This window comes from Pongo abelii, chromosome 6 (genome assembly GCF_028885655.2).
Source record: "Pongo abelii isolate AG06213 chromosome 6, NHGRI_mPonAbe1-v2.0_pri, whole genome shotgun sequence".
In the NCBI taxonomy this organism is placed as follows: Eukaryota; Metazoa; Chordata; class Mammalia; order Primates; family Hominidae; genus Pongo; species Pongo abelii.
The window spans coordinates 146,294,193-146,318,980 of record NC_071991.2 but is presented as its reverse complement, the minus strand read 5'-3'; the positions used below and the strand labels follow the sequence as shown (position 1 = coordinate 146,318,980).

Sequence of the window (24,788 nt, the reverse complement as noted above, 5' to 3'; positions counted from 1 at the left end):
CAATGTCATGGAATAGATGGTGGTTAAAAAGACTGCAATATATTTATCAAATTTCAGCTAAGACATCAATCGTAACATGTATCCTTAAGTATATCTAAGAAAAGAAAATGCTGCCAACTAGAATGCATTTTCATCAGATGGAATTTTTACTTTTACTTACTAAAGAATCACCTGTTTCAGACTTAAACAGATTTATCCTAACATCCTTGTAAGTGGATAAAGAAAAGCTACATAGATTGGCTAGGACATTGCCAAAATGGTTTTACAGAGTCCATTCTGAATCATTATGACTCTTACTAAGGATGTCTGTGTTTTTCCATATAACGTTGTCCTCTGAGCCACTAAGTATGTTAGCACTCCTTAGTAGTAGTCCAAGGCTAATTCCAGGATTTTCTCCTAATCTGTGCCCATCCATTTTCTAAGTCTGATCCTGAGCTTTCTTGATATCCAAAGGTTTGTTCTTTCAGGGCAGATTCTTACAATGGTCCTTAAATAATTTGCTGACAGAAAGAACAAGGCTGCACTCAAGTGTGCATTGATGCAATGATGATGACTAGGTCATCACTGATACCTGGCCAGCTACCATACTATGTGCACTGACTTTGCAAATGCACTCGAATCAATGAATCAATGTAGCAGTTGCTTCTAGAGAGCAGGGCTAGGGGTTTCAAACTTTTGTCCACAGAATCCTTTCATTCTCACCAAGTGTTCTTTGTGAAGGAAAGCTCAGTGCCCAGAACACTGCCCCTCCCCACCATTACTTCCTCCTCCAAGCCCACCCCTCGGAGAGGACCTCACACACACACAGGCAAGGGGCCTCACAAAACAGATTGAGAGGCACAATTGAAACGAAACGAACACCTCTTAAAAGGTGTTTTAAAGTTTCTACTCAGTTTAACATCACATTCATTCCCAAATTAGCATCACTCCTCACCATTATCTAGTCAGGAATGGAAAGCATTAGATGATAGTGGTTAGGAGACTTCCTGCTTGTGACAATTTAGGTTCAACGTATATGTAAATTGAAGAGATGAAACAAGCAAAACAACTGAAGAACAAGCCAGAATTTATGATCCAACCCTCCCCACCCATAGTGGGAACCATCTTTAACTGTTTCTAGAGTTAGTTCTTCATTTTTAGCTGAATATGTACATGTCTTTAAGTCATATGCTTGTTTTGTTCTTTGATCAATCAACGTTTGCATAAATTATTGATTTCCTGCGAAGAGAGAACACATCTCCTTTCTACCCCCTACCTCCAGTCCATCTTCATCCTAATAGTCACTATGGAGCCTCTGAAACTTTCAATTACTTAAACCATGATTCCAATTTTAAAAGTACCAAAGTACCTAACCACATTTCTGGCAAATCACGATGAACTCTATAAAAAATATTAAAACAATGATCTTGAAGGCACCAGAAAACCACCAAAAGGAGGTGTGTACTGAAAAGTGGCCTAGTGTTGGAAGAAGGGAATGGCACAGTCCAACATTGTTGATGTAAAAGAAACAGGAAAATGAGATCCACTCTCAAGACAAAAGACAATCAACAGAGACCAGCTGTAGTTGACCCAAATGTTGGAATTACGAGACAAAGACTCTAAAGCAACTATTATAGTTCTAATAAAAGATATAGAAAAATATGTTCATAATCAATGAAAATTGCAGCACAAAAATAGAAACCATCAAAAAGAACAAAATAAAAATTCTAGAACTGAAATACCAGGAAATCTAGAATAAATTACTCATTGGATGGTCTTGACAGTAAAATAAAGACAAGAGTCATGGGTTTGCAGAGAGACCAACAGAAATGATCAACTCTTGAGAGGAAAAAAAGATGAAAACTTCTAGAAAACCAAAGGGGGAAAATTCTTGAAAGCAGACAGGGAAAAATAACGTAACACAGAAAAAGAATTCACATGACCAGTAACTTCTCATCAAAAACTTCAAAGGCCAGAAGACACTGCAATAACACGTTTAAGTGGTGAAAGAGAAAAAAAATGCTGAAAGAAAAAAAGTAATTATAGCCAGTGAAAATATCCTTCAAAGATGAAGGCAAAATAATGCTATTTTCAGGTAAAATAAAACTAAGGGAATTCATAGTACAGACCTGCATTTTGGGTGGAAGCAAACTGACACTACAATAGAATCCTGCATCTTTAGGAAGGAATGAAGAGCAGTAGAAACAGTAAGTATCTGGGTAAATATACTTTTCTTAATTCTTTAAAATACAAAGGATGGTTTAAAATAAAAATTTATAATATCATCTTGTGGGTTTAAAAACATATGTAGAGGTAATATAAAGGAGAGAAATAGGAGTAGTAAATGGAACTATACAACCACAATTCCTCTACATTTTCTATGATGTCATACAATCTTAACTCTAAGTAGAATGTTAAGAAAGAAAAATGTGTATTATATCCTTAGAGCAATCTTATTCCTTCTTCTCTCTTTCACACACACACACACACACACACTCTGCAGAAACAATCAACAAATATATTAAAAAGGAACTATAAAAAAATTTCAAATAATCCTAAAGAAGGGTGGAAAGCAAGAACAAAGAAAATTTTTAAGGGGAGAAAAAAAACAAAATGGTAGGCCTAAAATTAATCTATTAATAATTATAACAAATGTTAATGGGCTAAAACTACAGTTAAAAGACAGAGATGGTCAGAAGGGGCAAAGCAGTAAGACTGCTCTATATGTTGACATGAAGGACACAATTTAAATATAAAAATACATATAAATTGAAAGCAAATGGATGGAAAAAGATTATCATGCAAACATTAAGCATACAAAGAGGCTAAAGAAGCTATAAGTATCAGACAACAAATTACTACCAGGGATAAAAAGGGACACATTTCATAATAAATGTACTTAAAAGACATATTCGCAAATGTATTTTTGTCTAACAATAGAGTTTCAAAATATATGAAAAAATATTTGTTTTTTGAGATGGAGTCTTGCTCTGTCACCTAGGCTGGAGTGCAGTGGTGAGATCTCGGCTCACTGAAACCTCCACCTCCCGGGTTCGAGCGATTCTCCTGCCTCAGCCTCCAGAGTAACTATAGGCGCCCACCACCATGACCGGCTAATTTTTGTATTTTTAGTAGAGACAGGGTTTCATCATGTTGGCCAGGCTGGTCTTGAACTCCTGGCCTCAGGTGATCTGCCCGCCTTGGCCTCCCAATGTGCTGGGATTACAGGTGTGGGCCACCACACCTGGCTTAAAACATATGAAAATTTGACAGAATTAAAGGGTAAAGGAGACAATTTCACAATCATAGGATAAGATTCAACATTCCTCTCAGCAACTAGACCACAGGAAAAATATCAATCACAACTTGGATGATCTGTATGGGCAGTTGTAACATTCTACACCCAGTGGTATACTGGTAAATTGGCTCTCTGACGGGGGAGAAAAGAAAAAAAGAAAAGCCCTGATTTGTAGCCTCTGTAGATGTCTATTGTATAAGGTTCCCACCATGGCAGATGCAAGCTACCAACAGGACAATATCACACAGGGAGATGGGGAGAGATGGGCACAATCATCTCCCGCAAGCTGATCTGATCCAGCTCCAGCACATCACCATCTACAGCCAACAGCTGCAGATTCCACATTCTTTTCAAGAGTACATGGCACATTCATCAAGATAGGCTATTTTCTGGGCCACTGAACATGTTTCAATACATTTAAAAGGACTGAAATTATACAGTGTGTTCTCTGATCAAAACGGAATTATAATTAGGAATTAGTAACAATAAGCTACCTGGGAAAATCCAATATTTCTAAACAATATCTTTCTATATAATTCAAAGGTCAAATAAAGTATTTTGAATTAAATGATAATGAAGATACAACATATCAAAATTTGTGAAACGAGGCTAAAAATCCTTACAAGGAAATTTATACTTTCAAATACTTATATCAGAAAAGGTAAAAAGAGTTGGGCATGATGGCTGATGCCTGTAATCCCAGCACTTTGGGAGGCTGAGGGAGGTGGATCACTTGAGGTCAGGAGTTTGAGACTAGCCTGGCCAACATGGTCAAACACCCAGTCTTTACTAAAAATGCAAAAATTAGCTGGGCGTGGTGGTGCATGTCTGTAATCCCAGCTACTCAGGAGGCTGAGGCAGGAGAATCACTTGAACCAGGGAGGCAGAGACTGCAGTGAGCCAAGAACATGCACTGCACTCCAGCCTGGGCAACAGAGTGAGTGAGACTCCAACTCAAAAAAAAAAAAAACCAGAAAAGGTAGAAAGATTTAAGAATTAAAATGGCAATACTCTCTGACATGGTTTGGCTGTGTCCCCACCCAAATAGCACCTTGAACTGTAATAATCCCCATGTGTCAAGGGCAAGGTCAGGTGGAGATAACCGAATCATGAAAGCAGTTTCCCCAGATAGTGTTCTCGTGGTAGTGAAAAGTCTCATAGAATCTGATGGTTTTATAAATGGGAGTTTCCCTGCATAAGCTCTCTTGCCTACTGCCATGTAAGACATGACTTTGCTTCTCCTTTGCCTTCTACCATGATTGTGAGGCCTCTCCAGCCATGTGGAACTGTGAGTCCATTAAACCTCTTTCCTTTATAAATTACCCAGTCTCGGGTATATCTTTATTAGCAGTATGAGAACAGACTAATGTGTTCCCCAAATTGATCCAAAGATTCAATGTAATCCCTATCAGAATCCCAGTTGGCTTCATTGTAGGAAGTTAACAAGCTGATTCCAAAATACATATAGAATTTCAAGAGACTCAAAAGAGCCAAAATAATCTTCAAAAAGAACAACGTTGGAGGACTCAAACATCACAATTTCAAAACTTACTACAAAATAACGGTAATAAACTCATGAGTCTGTGGACCTGATTTTCAATAAGGGTGCACATCAAAACCACAACGAGATACTACTTCATTCCCACTAGGATGGCTAGAATCAAAAAGTCAGAAAATAACACATGTTGAGCCAGATGTGGTGGCTCATGCCTGCAATCCCAGCACTTTGGGGGGCTGAGGCAGGAGAATCACTTGAGGCCAGGAGTTCGAGACCAGCCTGGCCAACATGATGAAACCCTGTCTCTACTACAAACACCAAAATTAGCTGGGCATGGTGGTGCGCACCTGCGGTTCCAGCTACTCGGGAGGCTGAGGCAGGAGAATCGCTTGAACCTAAGAGGAGGAGGTTGCAGTGAGCTGAGATCTCGCATGCACTCCATCCTGAATGACAGCAAGACTCTGTCTCAAAATAAGTAAGTAAGTAAATAAATAAATAAATACAACACAACACAACAAGTGTTGGCCAGAATGTGGAGAAACTGGAACCCTCATACACTGCTGGTGGGAAAGTAATATAATGCAGCCACTTTGGAAAATAATTTGGCAGTTCTGCAAATGGTTAAACACACAGTTACCATCTGACCCAGAAATCACACTTGTAGGCATCTAAGAAAAATGAAAACATGTCTACATAGAAACCTGTACACAAATATTTACAGCAGCACTATTTGTAATAGTAAAAGGTGGAAATAACCCAACTGTCCATCACCTGATGAATGGATAAACAAAATGTGGTATATCCACAGAATGGAATCTTATTTTATCATAAAAATGAAGTACTGACATATGCTACAACATGGATGAAGTTTGAAAACATTATACTAAATGGAAGAAAGCCAGTCACAAAAGACCACATGTATTAGTCGGCTTAGGCTGCCATAACAAAATACCAGACTAGATGGCTTAAACAACAGGAATTTATTTTCTCACAGTTCTGGAGACTAGAGGTCCGAGCTCAAGGTACTGTCAGGGTTGGTTTCTGTTGAGGGCTCTCTTCCAGGGTTGCAGACGGCCGCCTTCTCGCTGTGTCCTCACATGGCCTTTCCTCTGTGTATGTGGAGAGAGAGCTCTCTGGTGTCTCTTCCTCTTCTTATAAGGACACCAATCCTATCAGGGTAAGGCCCCACCCTCACGATTTTATTTAACCTTAATTATTCCCCCAAAGAGCCTTACCTCCAAATACCATCCAAATATACTGGGGGTTAGGGCTTCAAGATATGAATGGAGGAGGGGCACAATTAAGTCCATAACACCACATATCATATAGTTACATGTATACAAAATGTTTAGAATAGGTGAATTTATAGAAACAAAGTACATTAGTAGAAGGTAGGGGTAAGAAGGAAGTGACAACTAAAGGGCACAGGGTTTCTTTTTGAGATGATGAAAATCTTCTAAAATTGAATGTGACAGTTGAACATTATCTGTGAATATACCAGAAACTATTGAAATGTACACTTTAAATGAGTGCATTGTATGCTATGTGAATTAGATCTCAAAGACATTAAGGCCGGGCACAATGGTTCACACCTGTAATCCCAGCTCTATGGGAGGCCAAGGTAGGTGGATTACTGGAGGTCAGGAGTTCAAGACCAGCCTGGCCAACATGGTGAAACTCTGTCTCTGTTAAAAATACAAAAAAATTAGCTAGGCGTGGTGGCGTGTGTCTGTAATCCCAGATACTCAGGAGGCTGAGGCAGGAGAATCGCTTGAACCTGCGAGGTGGAGGTTGCAGTAAGCCAAGGTTGCACCATTGCACTCCAGCCTGGGCAAAAACAGCAAAACTCTGTCTCAAAAAAAAAAAAAAAAAAAAAAGCCATTAAAAAAATTCAATACCATTCCCATCAATCAACTTTTGGGGTAGAAATTGATAAGAAGTTGACAGCCCACTGAGGAAAAGTTTTTTTCAAAAAATGACACTGGAATAATTGGATATCCACACAGGGGAAATTTAACCTCAAGCCTTACTGTACACCACATACAAAAGTTAACTCCAGGTGGATCACAGGTCTAAAAGTAAATGCCCAAATCATAAATCTTATGAGGAAAACACAAAATATATTTGAGATCTAGGCAAAGGTTTCTTATGTCACAGAGGCAATAACTGCAAAAATAAAATAAATCCAATAAATTAGGTTTCCCCAAAGTAAACATTTGCTCACTCAAAGACACCATTAAGAAAATGATTAGCAAGCCTCAGACTTGAAGAAAACATTAGCAAAATATATCTGACAAAACACTGGTATCCTTGACATATAAAGAACTAAAACTAACAAAAAGCAAAATATCCCAAAAATGGAAAAAACAGGAGGCGAAAGACTTGGACACTTTACAAAAGATGACATACAAATGGTGCATATAAAAAGGTGCTCAATGGACACAAAGTTTACATGGCAGCCCGAGAGGTGCCCCCGGTTTAGGGCACCTTCGCCTAAAGAACAGGATCAACTGTGCTTTGAATCCAGGCTGAGTCAGCAGAGGCAGGAGTGAAAGCAGATCTTATATAGCTCTGATGACACACAGTCTTAGCTTCACAGTATTTTTATCTCAGCTTTAAATCAACTGAACTATATGGAGAAATGTTATCAGAAATGGAACGAGCAGGCTCTTCATGTGATCAGAAGCTGCCTGAGGGAGATCTGTCCAGGCCACCAGCCCCTCCTCACACCTCACTGGTATGAGACCTGAGGAAAAAGAGCTATTGGGATAATTCAAGTGTATTATCTGGAAGGGGAGAATTCCCCATGTTCAAGGAAGGACTGTAAAATGGACGTATTCCTGAATTATGAGGTGTGCCATTTTCCTGAAGAATGAGCCCTGAAGGGCGCCTGTGTGAAAGGACAGGGCCGGAGCCTCCCGGCTGCTCTCTATGTCTGGGCTCCTGCTGCTCCCCTAACCCGCCGCCCCCACAATGCCACACTCACCACCTGTTGCCCCAACATGCACACAAATTAAGTATTCGTAAATCATTTACTTTAGAAGAGTAGAAAAACGAACTATGACTAATCTTTAGGAGAAAAATGGTCACATCTAAAGTTATTCTTAAAGGAAAAAAAATTAAAACAGTATGAGGACAAGTTAAATATACGAATTAAGATGAAATAAGAAAAAGCAAAAACATCAGAGATAAAAAATAAAAAGTCTGCAAGGCAATAAAATAGAAGTTTCATTCAGCAGACAACAGATTAGCTATTTTATACTAAGGCAGCCATAGACTCTAACAAACCCATACATTTGACTTTTAAAACTCTGAGGTTCTTTGCTGAAGGTCCTCTGAGAGCTTCTTTGGCCAGAAAGCAGGTGAGAACGTAAGCAGGTATCTGGGGCCTCCTCCGCAGGCAGGTGGGGAAATGGTGTAAGGTGGTACAGGGGTTTATGTTCAAGAGCCAAGCCTGGTTCAGCCTCCAAAACAGGTCCTACAACTCTTCTGTCATCCTAGAAACGTCTGCCAAGGCATGCTTCTGTACTGATGGGCAGGGGCAAGTCACTGTGAAAGGGTCCTATTAGATGCAAAGCTTCACATCTCACTTTTCAGCAAGCAGACACCCTCTGGGCACCTGCCCAGTGCCAGGCACCGTGTGTGTGACTTAGGCTTCACCAACAGACTGCCTTCCCGGAGTTCAGCATCTACTACTAATGTAATATAAAGTGAGCAGCGGGGTGACGGAGCCAGTATTCTCAAATGTCTCTGTTACCCACAGCACCATGCCTTATTTCTGAAGTGAACACACCTGGGGAATCAATTCTTGACTTTTAGTTATTGCCAAACTCCAACCATTCTCATTAGCTAAAAGAAAAGTCAATTCAATCAAAGAAGCAAAACTAAACAGAACAGAATCATTTCCTACTACCACTTGTTTCCCAAATGCGACTTAAGAAGTGGAAATTTAAACAAGTAACTTCTATTAAAATCACATGGAAAGACTCTGCACTAAAAGTTTTATTAAAAATACAGTACTTCCTAGGCTGGGTGTGGTGGCTCACCCCTGTAATTCCAGCACTTTGGGAGACCGAGGTGAACAGATTGCTTGAGGTCAGGAGCTCGAGACCAGCCTGGCTAACATGAAACCCCGTCTCTACTAAAAATACAAAAATTAGCCAGGCATGGTGGTGCGCACCTGTAATCCCAGCCACTCAGGAGGCTGAGGTATGAGAATCGCTTGAACCCAGGAGGCGGAGGTTGCAATGAGCCAAGATCGCACCACTGCATTCCAACCTGGGCAACAGAGCGAGGCGCCCTCTGAAAATAAATAAATAAATAAATAAATAAATAAATAAACACACACATATATATAGTACTTCCTATCTTCACACATTAACAAGTTAACCTGTACCAAATGGCAGAACAGCAGGCTCACATACTATCCTGTATAATCCGTCTGTAGTTATAAAAGAATAAAGTCCTGTCCAGTCTGTTGGTATGTGCATTTCTGAAAAGAAATATCCCATACAAAGCAAATAAATTCACATCTAATAGCATACTTCGAAAGCAAAAACTAATTGCAATTGATTAAAATGTGTTACATAATGTTCAAAGTACTCTGAGTATATATACCGTGAATCAAACTTTGAAAAATAGCTGAAGAACATGCCATATTTATACTAACTGCCCACTCTCACCAAAAAAAAAAAAAAAATCACTTGTGACAAGTATGCAATCTCATAATTTCTACAGGGTCTTACTTTAAGATAGATAAACAATTTCTCAATCCTAAGAATGATTTTAATAGTACCAGGTCAGTAGTAAAAGATAGCAAGAACTTTGCAAACTAGGCTTAATTAACATTTGCAAAAGGCAAACTAATAAACTACACTTTTAAATGCATGCTCTATACGAAAATCTAGAAGGCAAAGAAGAGCAATTTTTAAAAACTCATATGTAAGTCCACCACCTTGTAAGGGACAGATCCTTTCCATATGGTGTACATAAACTTTTTCAAAAGCAGGAGCGTGTGCTGATGGTTCACAATTCACATACCACTTCATATCCTGCTTTCCCACAGCAATATATTATGAACATTATTCCATGTCAACGGTCTTCACTGCATTTTTAATAGCAGTTTATAGTTATCCTTAATATTGAAGACTGAGGTTGTTTTCCATTGTTTCCTATTATTAAAATGTGCTGAAGAGCCTTGCATATGCAATTTTGAATACAACTATTTCCTTAGGATAAAGTTTAAAAAATAAATTGCTGGGCCACAGTACATTTTTATGTCTCTAGAAAGGCCAGGCTTGTGTGGCTCATGCCTATAACCCCACAACTTTAGGAGGCCAAGGTGGGAGGGATTGCTTGAAGCCAGGAGTTCAAGACCAGCCTGGGCAACACAGCAAGACTCCATGTCTGCAAAAAATAAAAAATTAGGTGTGGTGGTGTGCGCCTGCAGTCCCAGCTACTCAGGAGGTTGAGGTGGGGTGGGGGGTGGAATCACTTGAGTCCAGGAGTTGGAGGCTGCACTGAGCTATGACTGTGCCATTGCACTCCAGCCTAGGTGAAAGGGCAAGACTCTATCTCAAAACAAAAAAATATATTTCTAAATTTCCCTCCAGAAAGATCATAGCAAACTAACATTTCTGCCTGCACTGTAGAGCTTGGTCTCCTTGCCAACACTGGCTGTAATAGTCATTTCTTAACAACGTTTTTCAACCTGATAGGTAAAAACAGGGTCTCACTGTGTTGCCCAGGCTGGAGTGCAGTGGTGCGATCATGACTCACTGCAGCCTCGACCTCCCAGGCGCAAGTGTTTCTCCTGCCTCGGCCTCCTGAGTAGTTGGGACTACAGGCATGCACTACCACACCTGGCTTTTTTTTTTTTTTTTTTTTTTTTTTAAAGACAAGGTTTTGCTATGTTGCCCAGACTGGTCTCAAACTCCTGATCTCAAGTAATCCACCTGCCTTAGCCTCCCAAATTCTGGGAATTAAAGGCATGAGCATGGCTGGCCTAATTCTTCATTTAACAGTTATAAGGTTGAACATTTTTACATATGCTTACTATTTGCATTTCTTCTTTCTGTGAACCAGTATGTCCTTTTACAGACTTATGCTAAAAGTATGGATAAACATATATATATATACACACACACACACACACACACACACACACAGAGAAGGATAGATTACATCTGAAAAATATGAAAACTTTCTATGTTTAGGTTCATTTGATGTAAGCCATGCTCATTAGGTGAGCAGAATCAGATTAATGTAAGACTCCTAAATTAAGAGTGCAAGATGAAAAGTGTCCAAACACATTTGTTGGGATGGATGGTTATTCTAAAACAGACATGGATCATCATTAATCTACTTTGAAGACAATCTGTTATTCCTTCTGTGTGATCTACTGTTCTTTGAAATTTTGGTTTTCTATAAAGGAGAGAATTTTGCAGTGAGCAGGCGAAGCAGGAAGGCTGCCACCTGAGCACTCCCCTGCAGCGCAGCTCCTATGGAAGGGAAGGCGATGGTCAGAGTGTGGACCTGAAAAGAGTGGTGGTGGCAGCCAAGACGGGACTGCTCAACTGGCAGGTGCAGAGCTGCAGCAGAGACCAGCGTGTCCTGGCACGGTGTCCCTGCAAAGCACAGCCGCAGGCTCCAAGGGCTCAGCAGATTGACTTGGGTGAAAAAGTGCCCCGACCCCCAACAATCATGAACGTTATCACTAAATATCAAAATAGACGATTAAATGTGAATTCTGAATGTGCTTACGTTATGACTTACTGAGAGCAACCAAGACTAATCTCATTCTCAAATATGAATGAATGATTCTCAAATCAACCAATCTCATTCTCAAATACGGATGAGATTCTTACGGTGCTAGTGGGGGAAAAGAAGACTGGAAAAAACAGGCTAAGGAACAGAACAAACTGATTCAGGCCACAGCAATGTACAGGAAGACAAATAGAAACTTCAAAGTTTATGAACATTTATTCAGGTAGAGAGAAAAAAAAGACATCAACATGAAAGTTTAAACTGATTCCAAGGGAAGGTAAAATTATGAATCTGAGGTACCTGACCTGGAAACAAGACACAGGTAGGTCTGGAGCCCAGAACAATGAACAGAAACCTCCAACAGGTGACCTGACACCTGCACGAGCTAGGCCGGACCCTCATACTTCACTGCATCCCCTTAAATGCCTCTCCTCTAGCCAGGACCCATGTTTGTGTTCCAACCTAAGCACAACACCTGAAATATAGCGGTGTCAATAAATTGAATAAGAAATGCCGATACCTATTTCAAATTCAAAAGTAAAGAAACCTGGTATTATTTACCCACCTGCATAGAATTTTATTCTATGTATTTTATTGCAAAAGAAAAACAGGCCAGGTGCAGTGGTTCATACCTGTCACCCCAGCATTTTGGGAGGCCCAGGTGGGCGGATAACTTGAGTCCAGGAGTTTGAGACCAGCCTGGGCAACATGGTGAAACCCTGCATCTACAAAAAATACAAAAATTAGACAGATGTAGTGGTGTGCGCCTGTGGTCCCAGCTACTTGGAGGCTGAGGTGGGGTGATCACCTGACCCCAGCTCAAGGCTGTAGTGAGCCATGAACCCATGACTGCACTCCAGCCTGGGTTGACAGAGTGAGACTCTGACTTACACACACACACACACACAGTTGCTGCATGGTAACTATACACATGAAAGACATCATAGAAAACTAGAAGTGAATAGTTGGAAGCGCTTAACAGACAGACTCACAGTGGAGAGTGATGGCTCAAGGCTAAAACTTTAGGAGAAAAACCAAGTCTTTGAGAAACGGCTGAAAACCAAGTTAACTAAAGTGGATTTTTCTGTCTGCAGATGCTCTTGTCATTTTCTTTTCTTTTTTTTTTTTTTGGCTTTTCCAAAATTCCCTTCTTTCACCATTTTGAGTTGAAAAGTCAAGATAAATATTTATGCTGTGTAATAACCCACCTCCCTGCTACAGCAACCACAAATGTCACAGGTTCCTAAACGCTCCAAGAATATTTGTTTTACAGCAAGAAGCAGTTGCTTTTTCTAAAAAAAACACTCAATTTTCTCCTCCGGGATACATAATGGGTAAAAACCTAGCTGTTAACTACTAGCCAGAGTTACGGGAAGGAAAAGAAACTGTCCTTTTTCTCTCAACCAGTTTTCCTTTCTAACCCACTTCCTTTGCCAACTGCTGATGAGGCATGTCTAATTTTGCAGAGTGATACTAGAACAGTGAGAGGCACTGCCAGCTCCTTCTTCCCCGGTCCAAAGCACCTCCTTCCCTGAAATGCAACCTTACAACTGCAAGTATTAGATGTCACAGCGAACAAGCCTTTAGGAGATTATTTTAAAATGACCAAATATACACCAGTAAGAGAAAACTTCTGAAAAACTGCTCTGTTACGCAACCTGGGCTGGAATAAAACAGCAATAACAGCAACATATACGCAATTCCAAAAAGTACTATGCGTAAATGGCTTTAAGTCAAGATGGCTCTACAAAAACATGACAGATGACTCAAAATTCTTTCAGTTCTCACAATGATGCTGAAAAGATATGTGAAGGGTTAGGGGGTAAAATCATATTTTACGATTTTCAACAATTAATAAACATAAGTACATACTCTACTGTTTCACTTCTATCCTAATATATTGAAGAGTTAATCAAAATACTTCTTCACAACTTCTCAAAGAAAATATGGAAATGTAATACTCTGAGAATTGTGATCCATTCAAATACAGTAGCTGAAAACTACATAGAGTGTCTAAAGGCGATTCTAGATTCAGACTGCTGAGAACCTTAAGACCTGCCTCACCACCACCACTGGCTGCTATACAACCAGGTTCCTGAAGCTTATCCACAGAGGAAGGTGACTATCACCAGCCCGCGGTGAGATAAGGCTTAATGAGGTGTGGATGGTTCCAAGCACAAATTCTGAGGCATAGGACTCAAACTGTAGCCATTATTTCATTATAATGTCTAAAGAATTAAACAAAGGTATTTTAGACTTGGTTTAGATTCTCCAATTTTTTGTAAATATATGGAGCTATTATTTCTCAGACAAAACTGGAAAAAAAACTACCCAATTTGAAAGGCAGTCCCCCAAAAAATTAAAGTTGCAGGTACCAAAACAACTACAAATTATACGAATTTAATTATTTGTAGAATACAAGAATTCGGTAACTTCTGCTAGCATACAAAGTCTCACTGCCTTATGAGCAAAAATAACCCATCAGAAAAAGGACCAACCTGATTTAAAAAAGAAAGAACACATTAAGAAACTCCCAAGGCTGGGCGTGGTGGCTCACGCCTGTAATTCCAGCCTTTGGAAGGCCAAACCAGGCGGAATGCTTGAGCCCAGAAGTTCGAGACCAGCCTGGGTTAAATTGATGAAACAGTCTCTAGAAAAAAAAAAAAAAAAAAAAAATTAGCCGGGCATGGTGGTGCGTGCCTGTGGTCCCATCCACTTGAAGGCTGAGATGGGAGGATCCTTTAAGCCTGGGAGACAGAGGTTGCAGTGAGCCGAGATTGTGACACTGCACTTAGCCTGGATGGCAGAGCGAGACTCTGTCAAAAACAAAAAAAACAAAAAAAAACAAAAAAAAATGACTTACAAGGCATATTAATTATATCTCAATAAGGTGGATTTTAAAAAGAAATTCTCCAGAGACAGATCAGCAATGACACCTCCTTGGGCTCTGGAGCAGTGCTCTCCTGCTTTCGGTACATCAGAAATCCCACCAGTGTCTTCCCTCACCAGTGGAACTACCACCTTCAGCTTTCTTACAAGAATTAAGAAAATGCCATACCTAGCAAGCCAGAACCCTGTTGGGGGCATAATATCCTCTCACTTGGCAAAGACTCTATCTTCTTTAAGAGCATCCTACCCATCATGGCACCCTGCAATCCCACTCCTACGTACACACCCTGGAGACCAGAAGTCACAGAGCCACTCAAAAACTTGCACACAATGTTTACAGTGGGATTAGTAACAGTCAAAAGGTGGAAATAACCCAAATGTCCATCACTGATCAATGGGCAAACAAAATGTAGACTAGCTATACAACTGAGTCATAAAAAGGAATGATGTACACAGTGATACGTGCTACAAGGATGAAGCCTCCAAGCATGCTAAAAGAAGCCACATAGGCAGCCCACAGATCATATGACTCCATGTATGCAAAATGTACAGAATGGGCAAATTCATAGAGACAAAGTAAATGAGTGGTTGCCAGGGCCTCGGGGGAAGAGGGCATGAGGAGTGACTGCTAATGGGTACAAGGTGTCGTTTTGGGGTGATTAAAATGTTCTAAAATTAGATAGTGGTGATAGGTGCAAAACTCTGTAAATATACTAAAAACTACTGCATTGTATACTTTTTAAAAAGTTGAATTTTATGGTACGTAATTACATCTCAATAAAGCTATTATTTTAAAAGTATTCTATATGTAAGTGTATATACATGTATAAATATGCAAACACATTTTATGCTAATTCAGAGATTGACATAGTTTTATATCTACTTAATTTTTTTTTAGGATTCTAAAATATTAACATGCAAGAACATACTGGAATATCACAAAAACTAGTTTGATAGTAACTGATATAGTCTAAAAATTTAAACCTGAAGCTCCGTTGAATCAGCAACTTTAAAGTCCTAGAAACAGTGGCAATCTCCTCTCTCCTGAGTGAGCTTAACTCTAATTTCAATGTCATATTTGTATGGAATTAAGAAAGCCTCCAAATTAGCTGGTGCATCTCCAACCACACGAATAGCGGGAGTCGCATCTTTTCCACACTCATCACCTTTGTAGCACACAGCACAGTCCCCCATGCACATCGTGGACCAAAAACTAAAGGAATAAAATTCTTTTTAAATATTGTACTTTAAAAAATAGGGCCACAGCCTGGGCAACACAGCAAGACTCTGTCTCCATAAACAATAAAAAAAAATTGGCCAGGTGTGATGGCACGTGTCTGTGGTCCCAGCTACTTGGGAGGCTGAGATGGGAGGATTGCTTGAGCCCAGGCAGTTGAGGCTGCGGTGAGCTGTGATCATACCACTGCACTCCAGCCTGGGTGACAGAGCGAGACCTTGTCTCAAAAACACAAAAAAATATAACAGGAAAACTTTTGCTCGATGTTCTATCCCTTTAGATCAGGTAAATGAACTTTTCCTGTAAAAGGGCAAGTAGTAAATATTTTAGGCTTCATGGACAAAACTGTTTCTGACAACAACTACTTAACTCTGTTCCCATAACAAAAGGCAGTCTCATAGACAATATACAAACAAATGGACATAAAACAAATGATCTGCTGAGAACCTCAGGACCTTGCTTTAGACCAGCATTGCCCAATGGAACCTTCTACATGACAGAAATGTTTTATTTATTAATCACACAGCTAGTGTGCCTAAGGAACTTTAAAATATTTCAAATGTAAACAGCCACATGTACCCAGTGGTGAATGTACTGCCCAGCGCTGCATTTGACTAAAAATGAACCAGCTCTACTCTGTTCAAAAACTTAAGGCTAAAAATGAACCCTGCGATTATTTTACATGAACTGGGAGGAGAAAACAACATAAAATTCTAATAATTCATAAGTCATACTAGTAAATAATCAAAACTCTAAGCAAATCAACCTGCACTAGGCAGGAGGATACGTGTAGAGCTCCATATATCTGGACTTGGCCATGCTCTGCCGCGTGTACACCTGCTGGATGCCGGCTCTGAGGTCGTCCCAGATCTGGTCCAGGCCAATCTGCTTCAGGCCATGGGGGTTCTGGCTCCGGGTTGACGACATTGTGAGGGATGTTCTAAAGACGTCCAGTGCAGCAATCCTTATTCAAAGTACAGCTAGTTCTCCATTAGATGAAAATATACAGTACCATTCCAAATTTATTCACAGCAGCTCAGAAACGATGTCCTTTAAATGTGGAGAACGAAATCTCATTGCAGGCAAACCTGAGGAAGAAATAAAGAGAGTCAGTGGCTTGTCTCTGGGGTACTGTAATAGGGTGAGACACACTGACAGAAACACTCAGTCTGCAGGCATTAGCAGGGCCCACTCTAGAGACCATTTCTCTTTCTATGTGGAAACTCACTCACGTTAATCATATGGTCTGTGTACAAAAATACGCTTAGAATTTTAGTTCAAAATCATTATGATATTAGCACTCAAGAGAAAACCTGGGTAAAAGTTTGCACAAGCACGACTATGTTGCCTTTCTTTGCCTTCTAAAGTTATCAAAAATATATATCACTTGATCTAGATGACAATTAGAAAGACAAATTCAAAGAAAAAAGGGCAAAGGATATGCTCAGGAAATTCCCAGTTAACACAAACAGCTAATAAATAGGAAAAATCATTCAATCTCATGGGTTACCTATGACTTTTAGTAACTTTTCACTTGGAACTCAGCAAGAATGCAAATGTTGGTGAGTCTGAAAATGAAAGGAAATAGGCACTCCCTTTTTAAGGAGGGAATCTGGCAAGAATTATCAAGATTCAAATGTACTCTGAATTCAGAGAGACCTGAGTTTGAAGCTCAGTGCCACATCTACTAGGTAGGTACCTGTGCTACTGGGTGAGTTTCTTAACCTCTCTAAGCTTTAATTTCCTAGTCTGCAAAATGGAGGCCAATTAGTTTCCTCAAATGGATATGTAGAGTTTAAATAAGATAATGTATTAGAAAATACTTAACACAGAGTAAATGCTTAACAATGGTAGTGGCTATTATTTCCAAGTATATGAAGTTAATGACAAATACAATATATAATGCTTCAGCATCTTGGACACATAAATAAAGTAACTTAGGTATTCAATATTGTATCAAACCAGTACTTCTCAATGCACAGTATCACAGACATCATTTAAGGACTACCTATGTACATCACATCAAAACGTAAAGGTTTTAAATAGGTATTTCTAGTGCAAATCAAGAAACACTGAATTATTTGAATGGTTTCATAAAGCAAATGTTATTGGGAAGTAAACGAGATCTGGAACAATGAGGCTAGGTTATTGAAGCCTGCAAACCTATGTCCGAGTTACCTTGTCAAGTAATTCAGCTCATCCTATATCCTCAATGGCATTACAGAGCTCTGTGTAATCTAAGGCACATTTAGGGACCCTGTGAGGTCATGCTTAAGGAGTAAGTCTGAACCACTGAAACCTATTCTCTAATATTTATTTACATTCTGGGCTATGGGCTTAATATTTTATGAATCTACAACATCATTCCTGATCCTGAAAGTATTTTATGTCTTACATTCAAATTGGTATGTTCAAATGTGGAATATAAAAATATTTAACACAAGGACTCCCTCAAGTTTTAAGAAACTAACAACTCAGCAACCACTCTGGAAATGTTTCCTGTGTGTAGTTTCCATGTGCTTTCCTTTCGTCATCTACTTTGGGAGGGTCAACAGCACACTTAATAATAATAAGCATGTTTTGGACTGGTGGTGCCATCTGATAGCATCAACTGTTTGGACCTACCCTACTTTCCCCATCACTTAATTTTTCCCTAAGGGGAAATAATCATTTAAATTCTCCAAACTCATAGCCCAGTTAATTCTATCTTAGATGAGCTTTCTCGTACCTCTCTAGATGCTCTTTTACTCCTTTTCCTTTTACTTCTCTTATAATTTCTATCAGCAACTGAAAAAAATGTTCTACTCTGCCCCCCAAATGCCTTTCTCCATCAGTGTAGTCCATGTCAGTGAGTGGCAATGCCACATGTATCCACAAGTCAGAAACCTGGGAATGTGTCTGAGGCCACAGCCCTCATCTTTCACATTCAACTGCTACGGACTTCACTTCAAATCCATTCGCTCATCTCCACCTCCTCCTCTAGTAATCATCCTCGCCATCTCTTACCTGGGCCACTATTTTAGTTGTCTAAACTAGATTCCAATACCTTGTATCTGCGTGCATCATTCTTGACATGGCAGTCAGCTGTCTAAAATCGCTGTCATCCTGAGACGGTGTCATCCTAATTCTGAATAGGCTGTCACCCTAAGAGCAACAGGGAGCCAAGGCAGAATTTGAAGAAGGGAAATCCTTAATATGGCACTATCAGATCCTTTTCTCTCTTCATTTGCCTCTTACAAAACCTCAACTCTCCCCCTCCCTCCCCTCAGGTTCAGCCACACAGATGTCCCCTGTGGCCACCCCAGTCTCCTTTCCCTGCCACAGGATCTCTGCATCTGCTGCTGCTTCTGCCTAGAGAGTTCTAGAGAGTTCCTCCCTTTCTTCAAGTTGCCTTCCAGTCATACTTTCAAAGGAGGCTTACTAGGAAGTCCCAGAAGATGTACAGGTTTGCTTCAAATGGGATTTTCCATTCTTAACACTTACTCCAGGCCATAACCCTGCACTTGTGTTTCTTTACTGTAACTCCCTCACTTCACAGGGGTGCAAGCCCCACAGGCTCGTGAGAACCTCATACAGAGCCTGGCTTGCCGTTCAATACATATTTTACACAAATAAATGAAGGAATAAATTAAGGAACTGAAAAGCTATATGTCTTAAAAAGATTTAGGAATAAAATACCAGTATCATCAAGCATCTGAACTTGTTCAAAATCCCTCTTTAGAATCTCTACAAAATTCTATCTCGTTTCTTCTAAACTTTTTCCTTCAAATATTGGATTTTGGGCTAAAATTTATGTCTTGCTGTTTCATTTAGTCATGTTTTGTATTATTTTGGTCACTGCAAATGTATACATACCCCAACACAGTGTTTAAACAGGTTTATGAAAATTACAGAATTTTAGTGACTACTTAGTTTTAATGAATATTTAGTAGGATGCTACCATATGCCAGGCACTGTCCTAGGCATTATTTACTCTTGATGGTAAACAGACATGGTCTACGCTCATAATGCTACAGTGACGGAATAAAGCGTGCTTATTTATTTATTTATTTATTTTTAAATAGGGTATCACTCTGTTGCCCAGGCTAGAGTGCAGTGGCGTGATCACGGCTCACTGCAGCCTCAACCCCCTGGGCTCAGGTGATCCTCCCACCTCAGCCTCTCAAGTAACTGTGACTACAGGTTAGGACAACCATGCCTGGCTAATTAAAAAATTTTTTTTTTTTTTTTTTTTTTTTTTTTTTTTGTAGAGACGGGGTTTCGTCATGTTACTTTATGTGCTACGCATTTGTGTACCAAAAGCATTTGTTCTTAAGAGCCAAATATAATCACTGGCAATTAGAGGTTAACCTTAATGATAGTTCTGACTCTTCTTCAGATGAAGAAACTAATTCAAAGAAGCAATCAAACTTGGCAAGCTTCTAATGCTACAAAGTAGTACACTCTAGTCTGAATTTTAGGTTCTTCCGTTTTTAAAGTGTCAAACAGAGAAACCACTGTAAGTCATAGGAAGAAACAACCACCAATTGCCTATTTGTTAAATGAGGAAACCTCAACATCTCCAATTAAAAGAGCCGATAGCTTTAAAGAGTTAATAAGTCAGTCCTAATTGTATCAGTATTAAATCTATTCAAATATTTTGAAATTTAAGAAAGCTCACTTTTTTTTTTTAAAGCTTGACTTTTGAAAAACTAAGATAAACTGTGCAACGATCAGGACAATTTAAAAGATAAAGTCAAGATACCAGTTATCCTCCAGCAAAGTTAAAATATGCCAAATACAATGGTCAATGTGGATTTTTCTCCACAACACCTCTATTCTCCTATCTCAGCATAAGCACATCAAATACATTATTTACATATTCTCTATTCCTTGTATTACATTTCTGATTCCAATTATGAATCTTACTCTATTAAAACGCACTGTTAATCTATGAAATCAAATACAACTTTTCATGTGACACTGTCAAGTTTACTTGCTGTACATTTCTTGTGTCCAGATCTACGCATGGTAACTTTATGCCACATCACACCTCAGTTTATATTCCAAATATGCTGAAAAATTAGCAAAATCTTTATTCCTGCTGCTATGTGATTTATTCTTCTCTATCCATTCCCTTTTTCTAGTTGTTCCCACTGAGTATATAAAATGCATGCATAGATGATCTGAGGTTTTCAAAAATTCATACTTAAGTGGGCGGGTTTAAAGAGGATGACCTAATCCTACATTTTTAATATCCCCTAAAGAGCCTCACCTATGTACTTAAAACATTAATAACTAATACAGCAAAGAAACCTAAAACAAAGTCTACAAGGAAATGTTAGAAGTGAGCACATCACGAAAATGGCTAAAAGGACAGAGGTCACACACATGCTGGGCAGCAACAGAGACCTGTGAGGAGGTCCCAGGCAGGGCTCTCGGAGCAGATGCTGAGACCTGGCTTGGGTGGAAGATGCTTCTTAGAGATGGGCACCCACGAGATGACAAGGAGGAAGCAGACGGGGCAGAGAAAAGATGAACTGTGATGTAGGCCCTATAAAGCCAGCATCACCCTGGCAGGGAACTCTGTAACAAGTGTTGCCAGAGGGTCTCACATGGGCTGCAGGCCAGGCCTTTAACTCCCACTGGGCTGAGAAGGGTGCAGCCCGGTCCAGGCAGCTCTGCAGCTGAGGCCCGATGGCGCTAACACTGGGAGTCAAGTCCTTCCTTGAAGGGGCATCTGGGTGTGTCACCTGTGTATCTACCAGCCTGCTCCAATGGATACAAGAGGCTCAGGCAATGAAGTTTTCCAGTTTAGAGGGTGTGTGTGTGTGTGTGTGTGTGTGTGTGTGTGTGTGTGTGTGTCTGTGTGTGTACACACACACACGTGCGCTGCATGCCCATGATTAATCTATTGATGCATCACTCAAGTGTCTGGTGAACTGAACTGATTGTAAAACTGCCTGGGACAATAAAATAGAATATAGGTGCCCACAAAACACTTGCTTCTCTGTTAATGTTGAATTTTACTTTACAAACTATATATCCATATCTTGTAATCAAGCCATCAAAAAATGTCACTCTTAAGCAGATTTCATAAAAGTCAGAGAGGTTCAAATGGTTTTTAGGTAAGGGGTAAAAATATTTTCCTCATAAATCACGTCTCATAGCTAGAAAACCTAGGAGGTCCCCAAACCTAAAGATATTAAAAACAAACAAACAAACAAAAAAAACAAAATATACTTTAGGAAATCAGGTAGTTTTCAAAAGTACTCAGGTATAGGAGATCCTTGGCATCGCAGGAGTTACTAATTGTGGTTATGAATGTCCACGCGTTTTGGGCATGTACCCTGCAGATGTGCCACCTCCTGACTTGGACACACAGGTGGCTGGTGAGTGAAGCAGGCCGACAGCAGGGGCAGCCACAGGGCCCCTCACAACTTCAGTGTTCTCTAGACGGCCAATCCCCGGAGAGGAATTATCATTTTCTTGACAGGAAACCAAGGCATAAGATGCAATTAGTCAAGGACAAGAAGCAATGGCAGAGCCAGATGTGCCTCCACACAACTAGCTGCTGGCTCCCGGAGCCCACATGAGCTTTTACTACAGACACACACGCGCACCACAGTTACACTTCACTTTCGTCTAACCCTTGGAAAATAATGGAACACAACAGTCAAAATAAACAGGTCTAACAGAAGAAAAGCAGTCATATATTTAAGAACTTGTCTCACAGAAAAGACTGTTTTCCAAAGGAAGATGAAAGCCAACAGAATCAATATGAAACAAGCTCCCTAACAATTCTAACTGTGAACTAATCAAACAGGCTGTTTCTCAAGATTAACGGTGCACAAGATTCCTTCACTGAGTAGAAGTGTGAACTAACTAAAGGACCTGCAAAACTCCTGAAAAATATATCTTCTTTGGTATTAGTAATTCAGTTTCATCCATACATACTGGAAGGGCTTTTGAAAAAGAGCACTTACAACAGTCTTCCACTAAACACTAATTGGAACATCAACTGAACTGAACATCAAGGGATTACTAGCTTTAGTCAAGTTAAATACTTTGTTTGCTAGAAGACTTCAGAGGTCTTGATAAGTGAACGTGTCTTATGAATTTCCATCAGAAAAACACAGTATAAAGCATCTTCCCTCAAACTTACTTGGCCATGAAATATTTTTTCCTGAACATATCTTGAGACCAGTAGTAATTCAAGAAAACTCCAGTATTTCAAGGAACATGGCTTTAAAAAGAAAAAAAAAAAAATTTGTGCTGACCCCTACTGATTTCTAGCTCTTTGGGGATCAATCACACTGGTTCGGCAACTTTTTTCATTTAAAAATGATATACCTCACTTCACTTAATGAAATATACCTCTTTTTTTTTTTGGTGAGTCATATATTCTATTATTTATCAACAACAGTACCTAACATAAAGCTTTCAAGTATTTACTTTTTAACAATTATAATGGTGCAACAAGCAGCCTTATAAGTATTTACTTTTTGCTTACTTGAGTGATTGATAAACACCTGTATGTACCTATCTGATAAATATGATATTGACTATGATGCCGTCTACCAAGACAGCAAACATCAGAGAGGAACAGGTCTACAGGAGGGTAGTTGTCCTTGGACGTGTGAACCTGAGGTCCTTGTGAATCATCCCAGGCAGCTGGACACACAGGGCCTCAGCAGAGAAGAGAAGGTGGCCCTAGACAGCTGATCTCTGGGGTTCACCACCTGATCCTGGGAACCACAGTTCCTCAGGGGAATACGGCAGACAGAAGGCCCAAACTGAGTCCTGAGTAACATTTAAAAACTGACTAGATGATGGAGAACCCATAGTTTGTAACTGCAAAGTTACAGCCAGAAACAAAGAGAAGGAACCCAAGCCTAGAAGCCAAGAGAAGAAAAGGTAGCGGTTGCGTGAAACTGTGTGACCTTGTAAGTTCTTTCATCTCTCTTAACCCACCTCATGGGTTTGTGGTGAGGATAAAATAAGCCAATACTGTTTCAAAAATGCTATTACTTTAGTAGAAATCTAACTGGAATGGGTGGGGAGGGACAGAAAAGACAGACGACCTTGAGCATGTGGGCTGTGAAGGAGTAAGAAAGCTGGAAAGGGTATGATTAGTGCATGATGCCAACCAGGCTCATGTGCCTCGTCCTCTTCCTGCCTCTGGCTGGGAAGAGGGTTCTCAATCAAGGGGCACTGTGGGAGTGCCACAGTCCAGCTGAGAAGGCTCAGCAGGGCCCCACCTGCAAATGACTAGAACAAAACACAGCTCAAGGAAACAAGGCTGAAGCCTGGGGTGGCCTGCAACCACCTCTGATAATAGGTTTCAGGAGTGGAGAGGAAGGTTCTGGGCTGTGCCAAAGTGTCCAATTAATTTCTGAACTCTGGTGGTTAGCAGATGACCACTGCAGGGAGAGAAATGGCTAGTGCAGAGAGGAACTCCAGAGTCTTTCTCTGGGTCTACGGCTGTCAACCCACACGAGGAAGAGGGGGACCCCCGCCTGCAGCCTGGAGGCCTGCAGGATGGCAGGGGACAGGAACAGCCACATCTGGAGAGGGCTTTAAGGGGTCTTGGTCTTTATGGAAGAGCAATGGGGTTGAAGCAGTGTGAGAAGCGGCTATGGAGGAGTTTCGCATTCATGGATGAGGACTCTAGAGAGGTCCAAGAAGAACTGAGGTGGGTAAAGAAGTGAGGGGAGTGGAGTGGGGAGTCTCAATCCGAGGATGTAGCAGGCAGCTGAGGGCATTCGTTAGTCCAGACGACAGAAAGATGACCTGATGGCCTATGTTAGTCGGTGACCACAGGGAGAGCCACTGAGGATTCAAACCTCCAGCTTCAGGAGGGAAGAGCTTCCGCTTTGCAAGATTCAGCCATGGCCCCGAGACTGGACAGGGCCAAGCATTTCTTCATCAACTATCTAACCAATTACGCCTTATGTATTTTCCTAATCTATTACTCCTTTGACAATTCCTAAATACACAGTAGAGCAGAATATAACTTCTTAAAACTTTAAGAATTTTAAGTTTTTACTTGCAGTGTGGCACATAAGATATGAAACCGACAGTAAAACAATTTAGACTTAGAGAAACTCTTGTATATGAACGCCAGAAAATATGCAAACACA

General features: G+C 40.2%; 1 protein-coding gene across 5 annotated transcripts in view; it reads right to left on the bottom strand.

Moving 5' to 3' along the window:
* CUL1 (cullin 1) overlaps positions 1–24,788 on the bottom strand; it is a 102,243-nt gene that overhangs the window by 53,779 nt on the left and 23,676 nt on the right. For all 5 annotated transcript variants that reach the window (XM_054559108.2, XM_054559107.2, NM_001135479.3 and 2 more), the window contains 1 exon segment: positions 16,454–16,754. In XM_054559108.2, the coding sequence (XP_054415083.1) occupies positions 16,454–16,593 (140 nt within the window). In that variant the 5' untranslated portion in view covers positions 16,594–16,754.